The 8,362-nt window shown below is 47.0% G+C and overlaps 1 protein-coding gene across 2 annotated transcripts; it reads right to left on the bottom strand.

Moving 5' to 3' along the window:
• Positions 1–545: 545 nt before the first annotated feature.
• On the bottom strand, positions 546–5,048 carry gpr61 (G protein-coupled receptor 61). Of its 2 annotated transcripts, none has more exons than XM_079742229.1 (2): positions 4,945–5,048; positions 546–3,097 (listed from the first exon to the last, which is right to left on the bottom strand). In XM_079742229.1, exon 2 carries the CDS (start codon positions 2,853–2,855, stop codon positions 1,464–1,466), a length of 1,392 nt encoding a protein of 463 aa, XP_079598355.1. In that variant the 5' UTR covers positions 2,856–3,097; positions 4,945–5,048; the 3' UTR covers positions 546–1,463. The 2 variants fall into 2 exon arrangements, with proteins under 2 accessions (XP_079598355.1, XP_079598356.1); XM_079742230.1 differs by lacking the exon at positions 4,945–5,048 and adding an exon at positions 4,428–4,538.
• Between the last annotated feature and the right edge of the window lie 3,314 nt (positions 5,049–8,362).

Raw genomic sequence — 8,362 nt, 5'->3', positions numbered from 1 at the left:
CAAAGGTAAACGTTGCCATGTGTAAGCATTGTCATGCCTGTGTGCTTTGTAGCCACAACAGGCGGCCTTTGTTTATGGCAAAACACTGGCACACTCACGTACCCACCTGGGGTGCGGCGGTGCACAAGATTTACCTGTAAATAGCACTGCCATCAGGGGGAGACCAAGTGGTCCCAGTCAGGAAACCATGCTATCCCATTCAGCCAAACAAACAGAGTATTTTAACCAACATGATGGAACATGATGTATGTAATAATGAAACCTTTAATAAAATGACATTGCTTCAACCCTTTGGCGGTCACATAATGAAGTGATTATGTGTTGGAAGGTCTCCAGTCCACTCTCAGATAAACATGATAAAATGGTTAAAAATACATCGGCATGTGAGCCTGTTTCTTAAGAATACCGTTAAGAGCACCAACTGTTGAAATTATCTTATTAACACTGTATTTTTTCGAAACTGAGTGAGATTAGAAAATAGTCAACATCCAGTGTTTCCTCGTGGCATCTGTTTGACATAGAAAAATGTGCATTCATGTCTAAAACCAAGGAAAAAGTACATTTTTAATGCAAATTGATTAATTGCTGATCCATTTCACACCCAAATAGCTCCTTTTGTCTTTGTCTCGGCCCATATACAGAACCACTGTTGGTTAACCTTTACCCTAATAACATCTGCGTCATCTCAACATAGCAATTTTAAACCTGAATTTAAAATTCACCTGGAAGGATCATCGGTCATTAAAAAGGCAATTAATTTGAGAAGAAACTACAGTCTCAAAAGTGTGATTGTCCAGGGGTTTAGTCTGTTAAATAAATAACAGTATGCTATAGTAAAGATTGTCAGATACCATGTCTATTCGATACATTAAAGAAACAAAAGCTAAAATACTTTAAACAGCAAAGTATGGCAGTGTAAGAAAACAGGATAACTTAGCTCAACTATGCCCAACTCTTCTTGTTCTTGCTATGTCATGAGTTGTAAATGATAAGGAAGATTGCTTTTATGCATTGAGTCTTACTGCATCCAACTTACGAAAATCTTCTGTAATTGATTTAGATTTCGTACAGACTCTTACCCTGACCTGTCCTTCATATCAATGTGTCTGTAGGAGGCAAAGCATCTTGCTCTACATCGTTGCCCTGCACCTCTATTGCTGAGGAAGAATATTGAGCAAAACAGGTGATAACGAGTAAAAAACATATTCTTTAAAGGGGACAATTCAGACCGTCCGCAATAAAATCAAATCAAATCAGATGGTATAAATAATATCAGCTTTGTTTTCGGTAGGTTGCCCCTTCAGCCATTATTCTTCAAAGAACATAGTGTTCCATAGTCAGCTGAATACTTCTTTATCTTTAGTAGCGCTGCTGATCATATGAACACATAGCATGTTTGTTCAGTTCAATAAAAATAGCAAATAAAGTTTTCATTTTCGGCCTCGTCTCGGGCACATCATAGGCTACAGATCAGCCGCAGTCTTGCAGCACTTCTCCGATACATTTTGCTCTATGAACTCTGAGGTCTCCTCTAGGATCTGCCCGGGGATGTGGAAGTCAGCTGGCATATTCTGCTCGGTCGCCGTGTCCGGAAGGCCGTCGCTCACGGGCTCCCGCGGGCTGCTTCTGCCCTGCGAGTCGTCGCAGTGCGCCAGATCGCAGCCCGTGCCCTGGAGAAACTGCAGGAAGTTCTCCTCGATGGAGGCCTCGCGGCTGGGCAGCTGCTCGGCCTCGCTCAGGCCGGCCCTCTTGAACAGGCAGGCCAGGTGCCGCCCCAGCTCCTGGCGGATCTGTCGGTTCAGGCAGCCGTAGAAGAAGGGGTTGGAGGTGAAGCAGAAATAGCCCATCCACGTGACCACGCCCTCAAGCCGGGCCAGAGAGGCCGGCGAGCTGGACGCCAGGGCCGAGTACAGGTGGAAGGAGAAGTACGGCAGCCAGCAGAAGAGGAACTGGCCCCCCACCGCCACCAGGACCACGGCCGCCTTCCCGCCGCTGAAGTTCCTGTGGGGGGTGCTGCGGGCGCCGCCGGCCCCGCCCAGGCTGGCGGCCAGCGTGGAGTGGCTGCTGACGGAGTCGGAGCGCTGGGGCCTCGGGGTGTCCATCCAGGTGGGCAGGGGCCCCTGCTGCATGGCCGCCACTCGGGCCACCTTGAACATGTTGCAGTAGACCACCAGGATGACCAGCACGGGACACAGGAAGTAGACGCAGGCGAAGAAGATCATGAACAGCAGCCGCGCGGTCCCGCCCCCTGCCCAGTGCAGGGAGCAGTGCCTGTGTCCCGAGCCGAGGCCCGCCGGGGCCCCCGCCCTCCGGTCCCCCTGAAGCAGCCAGCCCAGCAGCGGTAGCGCAGACATGACGACGGCTTTGACCCAGATGCCCACCAGCACCATGGCCACCACGCCCGCCGTCATCCTCACCGCGTGGCGCATGGGGTGCACGATGTAGTAGTAGCGCTCCACGTTGATGGCGGAGATGGTGAGGATGGCGGCGCTCACCAGACACACGCTCAGGCAGAGGTAGCTCCGGCACAGCGCCTCATCGGCCAGCGCCTCGTCCGACAGCATGCCCAGGGGCATCAGCACCAGCGCGGCCAGCAGGTCCACCAGACACAGGTGGAACACAAAGGCAAACTTGCGCAGCTGCGGCGTCTTGGTGATGACGGCCATCACGGCCAGGTTCCCCACGACGGCCAGCACCACCATGAGGAGCATGGCCACCAGCGCCAGGGAGCGGCCGAGGTCCACCCCGGCCGGGGGACTCCTGCTGGGGAGGGTCACGTTGGAGACGTTGGGGTAGAGCTGGTCGGGGCTCCATGAGGCGTTCCACAAGAGGCTGGTCGAGGCCGGATGCTCCATGAGAGGACAGGATGAGGAGGAGAGAGGCCGCTGACGTTCAGGGGCCCATCTCCCATCCTCCCCGGCTGTAGGGTGTCAAGGAGGGGCTCAGGGAGTGTGGGTGTGTGTCATGGCAGTTGTAGCATTTCACACCAGGGCGGGGGCTAATGCCGGTGTGTGATTTTACAGAGAAGTCAACATCAATTCCTTGGATTGGATTCGATGCAACATGCCGGCATCCTCCTCAATTGGAGACAGGTAACCTGGAACAGAAGAAAGTAAGGCTAGATTTGGTACGATTAGATAACCTTGATATTTGCTCGTCCCGTCAACGTTCAAGAGCTTGCAGCAAATGCAGATTTGTCTTCAATAATCCTTCAGAGATCTCTTGTGGAAACTTCACAGAAGTCCTCAAACCTGAAATCTGTAGGCATACATGTTAACTGAACACACATCCTTAATTTGCTCTTTGTTATTCTTTGGCCCACTGTGAAACTTGGTTGAAATAAATTGAAGTATGCTAGACCGACATCATGTGCTCTTTATTCACTGCCGTGCCTGATCTTAATTTGCTGCATTTTTGACATCTGCATCTTCAGATGTGTGTTTTCAGGACAGCCAGTGCCCCTTGGGGGTAGCTAAAAGCACCATATGCCCTGCTGAACACTGACTGGGAGCAAAGCGATGAGGGAGAATCAGCCGGGGATATTCTACCACGGAGAGAGCTTTTATGTATTTTAAACCAATACCAGTACTTTAACATCGTTCTCAACCATCCCAAATGTTCCCTATGAATCTTCCACATGATCCCACCGATAGTTGTATACACAATAACCAAAGGATTGCACAGGAAAAAAAAAAAAAAAACTTAAAATAGTATCCTTCCTTCATGAGGCTTTTCAGTCAGAAGAAAACCAGTGGCAGAGGTCCATTGTGTACATTAGGTTACCCTCTGAGGCTGGTATGTAAAGAAGGGCCTTCAGGGCGATGCTCTGGGGGAGGGATTCTTGTATTGTACATATGCTTTCCAAAGAGCGTTACAACAACAACCACGAGGAGGCCTCGTACTTTGTTTACTGTCACAACCTCACCTGGACGCAACCCCACACACTGCCCCAGCCGCCGCAGCCAGTAGTACATTTCCATGCGCCACACACCTGCATTCGCAAGTTTTTCCATTTATCAAGGATGACAGCAGACGACAAGCATATACGTGGCTGCAGTGAGTCTCGTTTTTTTCCCCCTTCGCAAACGGTGCAAGCGCGTACTTGTTCGGACAGTCACCTTAACCCACTTGAGGACACCAGAGGATGTGTCTCTTCAATGATGGAGTCACAGTTGTGGGTTGAAAGAACCCCTCCCCAGAGACCCCTGCCCACAGTCAGTATTGTCTAGTTTAGGTTCTGATCCATTCTCAGGTTTAGGATTAGTCTGAGATTGGTCTCGTCATCAATCATATCATCAGCATATGAAAAGATATCTGGGAATAAGATTAATCGTAATAATAGTAATAATAATATCAATAACAATACTACTATTACTTATAATATTATTATTATAAGAAATAATGACAAAACAATAATAATAACTCACGCCAAGCTGTCACTTAAGTCCACAGAAGAATCCCGTTGGCCACCGGTGGGACACCATATGACTATCATCCCTATCTTATGCACATGACTCTGTGTTTACTAGGAAAGGAGAATTAGCCTGTTGTTTGAATGTCTCTTTCATTGCGGTGCACCTTTTCCCCGGGCAGCCAATGAGGATGGACCTCTTGCACTGTGTGCTACTCACAGTGTGTCCTATAACAACGCAAGGCCGAGGGAACGACTAACCCTAACCCATAACAAAAAGATCATTGTCATTAAGATGAGGCACAGCCTCTCACCGTAGTTGACTCTTCCCTGAGCTACCATATACCGATGATATAACCCTTTGCTTTTAGAGAGCGAATACCCACATTCCCGTCACACATTTCACACCCTGCTAACTTTTCACCAATCCATCAAACATGGCTAAGTGACATCTGCTCTGCTCCTGAATCCGTCTGACTCTGGCTCACCCCGGTATGTGGGTGAAGACAGGCCGATGATAAAGAAGGACTTACCCTGTTTTGGTGGGGTGTTGCTGCTTTCTCACCGGCCAGGGTTGACAGTCTGCTGGAGTGGCACTGTTATGCTCTCTCTCTCTCTCTGTCTCTTGCACTCTCCCTCTCCCTCTCTCTCTCTCTATCTCTCTTGCTCTTCTTCACTCTCTCTCCCACACACACAGTCTCAGACACACCACGTCACAGAGAGAGGGAGAGCGAAAGAGAGAGAGACAGAGAACTAAAGGGAGAGACGTTCCTGTGTCTCCTCCTCACCTGGCCCTTTCATCTCTTCATCAGCTCCCCCCCCCCGCACCCCCTACCCACCTCTATCCCCCACACTCATCTCTTCCCATGTCTACCAGTACACACAGACACACACACAGTCGCACGTCTCTTCCAGCCCAGTCCTCAATGCAGGTGGCCGAGCGCAGACCAAATCGAATAGAAAGAAGAGACGAGAGCTCCCTGCCTTCCCAGCCTACCGATGCACAGAAAACACACACACACACACAAACCTACGTACAGATAGACACACAGACACACACACACATGGGTGCACCCAGGCACAAACAAATCACACATGCACTCTTGTCACTTACTCACACACACACACACACACACACACGCACATGCACACGCACACGCACATGCGTGTGCTGGCTCCGGTATGTGCTCAGGGCTAATGCAGAGCAGCGGCGAGCAGACAGCAGGCGAGGGGAGGCAGGCAGCTGCCAGGCTGGATGCCGTCTACTGGGTCTTAGTGCCTCACAGCCCCTGGGCACCCGGAGGAGTGGATGAGGATCACTCTCGCCCTCCGTCAACCCCTCTCCCTGCCGTTGAGTCTCAGTCGTTCTAGGTCTCTCTCTGTCTCTCTCTCTCCCACTCTCTCCCTCTCTTTCTCTCCAGCTCTCTCACTCTCTTTTCTTTCTGCCCATCCTTTCCTCCAGGTGCTTTACCGCTACTCTGGGTTCAGGTCACAAAATACTAACAATTTGTATGAGAGGATTACCCGTATTAGTCGAAATGTGCTCCCTGTATCTATGTATGTGTGAATGGACTTGGTGAAATCATCAGTTTTAACATCCCATTGGAAGAAGCAATTATATAGTGATTTCACTAGTAAGAGGCAGTTGTATGCATCTTACTTTTCAAAAAAGCAACTTCATACAATGTGCTTTATGTTTTGTGAAGACCCACAATACTGCTCATCAAAGTTCTACAGAGGCAGATATTGTGTCATCATACTTCGCACTCATTAAGATCCAGCAACACATGGGAGAATTTGTCACATTTTAGATAACATTTGACGTACAAACGAATACAACTAATGAAATTAATTCATGAAAATGTGTTTACCTTAAATTGTGATTTAAATGGTAAATGGACTGCATTTATATAGCGCTTTTTCTGTAACCAGTGGCCACCCAAAGCGCTTTACAATATTGCCTCACAATCACCCATTCATACACCGACAGCGGAGTCAGCCATGCAAAGGAGACAGCCAGCTCGTCGGGAGCAGTTAGGGTAAGGTGCCTTGCTCAGGGACACCTTGACACTCAGCTAGGAGGAGCCGGGGATTGAACAAGCAACCTTGTGGTTACCAGCCAACCCACTCTACCTCCTGAGCTACTGCCGCCCAGGAGGTAGAGTGCGAGCTATTGGAAGATGCATGATTTATGAGAACAGCAAACATTTGTCCGATGACATAAGGCCTATTTACTGAGATACTGCAAGTGTTGAACAGTTTTACACTGACACAGTTGATCCAGAGGAGTGTGTGAAGGAGACATGGCCGTCCATCACCCCTTAGGTTTCCTGATGTGTAGTCCACTGCGGCTGACATGCTTCTTTTAAAGGGAGACAATATTCTAAACATTATGATATCCAGTCCCTGATATGGCATTACATGAACCTACGAGCTCCTTTGTCTTCGTGGATCCATGTCAAGGACCATGGTTGGATTAGGTATGAAAAAGTTTTCAGGAATTCATGAGAACATAATTTCACTCATCGCCAAAACCCTGTGAAATGTAGGGTGGATTTCGAGAAAAATAAGCCTCATTCTCATAAATATTTCCAAATATTAATTTATGAGGATAAAAGTCTTTGCAGTAGATGCTTTTCATTAGGGCATGCATTTTAAATTTGTAGCTTGCTTACTAGACCTGGGGTGTAAGCTGGTCACAAGGACATTCTCGCTTCTCATATGACTTTCAGAGACAAAGACGGTACCTTACGAAACGCTTTAAAGGTTTATTCTGGAGCCTTGTTTGTAACAGCACCCGGACAACTATTATGATGTATTTCACCAGAATCTGAAAATAATGCACATGTATTTGGTAATATGACATATAATATACCATTCATATTTCTAAAATAAATATGAAATGAGGTTTTCTGTTCAATCTCTCTGTTTCTTTATTTATCTATTTCACTTTAGCAGCCTCCATTCATCGCTTCTGTGTGTGTGTGGCTGTGTATATGTGTGTGTGTGTGTGTGTGTGTGTGTGTGTGTGTGTGTGTGTGTGTGTGTGTGTGTGTGTGTGTGTGTGTGTGTTTGTGTGTGTGTTTTGATCCTTGTGTCTTGTGACTGCACCCAAGTCTGAGGTGTTGGATAATGACAGAAAGAGCAGATACTGGCTCACTCCAGCAGCACCAATCATAGGGGAGGAAAATATAATGGTTTCCGTGGCAACCCTGACTTCAGCCTCCCTACTTGCCTGGGTCCCTCCTGCCTTCTCCCACCTCCCTGCATCACAGCCTCCCTCCCACCTTTGTTCCCTCCCTTTCAAACAACAGGATACACACACACATACACACACACACACACACACACACACACACACACACACACACACACAGATTAGTGTTTGGATAGCTTTCTCAATATATCTTATATCGTCATTACAATCATCGTATTCACGTATAAATGTTAACGCTGTGATATTTTTAAAATAAATAAAGAAAAATTGAATTCATACATTGTGCTGAAGTAATCATTGGCAGATCATTCACAAATTTAAGTGATCTTTTATAAGCATTTCAAGTAAAACAATGACTTGAACAGTAGAGGGTGCTCTAAGCAAGTTACTGCAAAAGGATTGGCTCAACGGCTATGAAATAACAGTGAACCCATGTTTTGTGATAAGGTTCCTTCTTTGGTCTATGGTAGGAGTTTTATTTGTGATCGTGTTTGATTGTTTAATTGCTTTAGTTGGTAAGATTTACATTTAACCTGAACCTAAAATTGATTACTATGAAATATGGTGTAAAATATCATGTCTAAAGGGATACTTTAGAATAGATGACTCTTAAATTAAATATATTGTAGCTAGAGATCGGGCTAGATTGCTTATTTGATTATTGATTATTTGAACTAAAATAAAATCGTCTTGGTAAATTCTTCCCTATTCTTCACATTGGATTTAACAGTTTA

Source organism: Pollachius pollachius (assembly GCF_949987615.1).
Source record: "Pollachius pollachius genome assembly, chromosome: 8".
NCBI classification, from domain to species: domain Eukaryota; kingdom Metazoa; phylum Chordata; class Actinopteri; order Gadiformes; family Gadidae; genus Pollachius; species Pollachius pollachius.
Note: the sequence above shows the minus strand (reverse complement) of the source record. Positions and strands in the feature narration are given on the sequence as shown.

Coding starts and splice junctions, on each gene's coding strand:
- gpr61 (XM_079742229.1), bottom strand. CDS start 2,855: ATGGAGCATCCGGCCTCGACCAGCCTCTTGTGGAACGCCTCATGGAGC.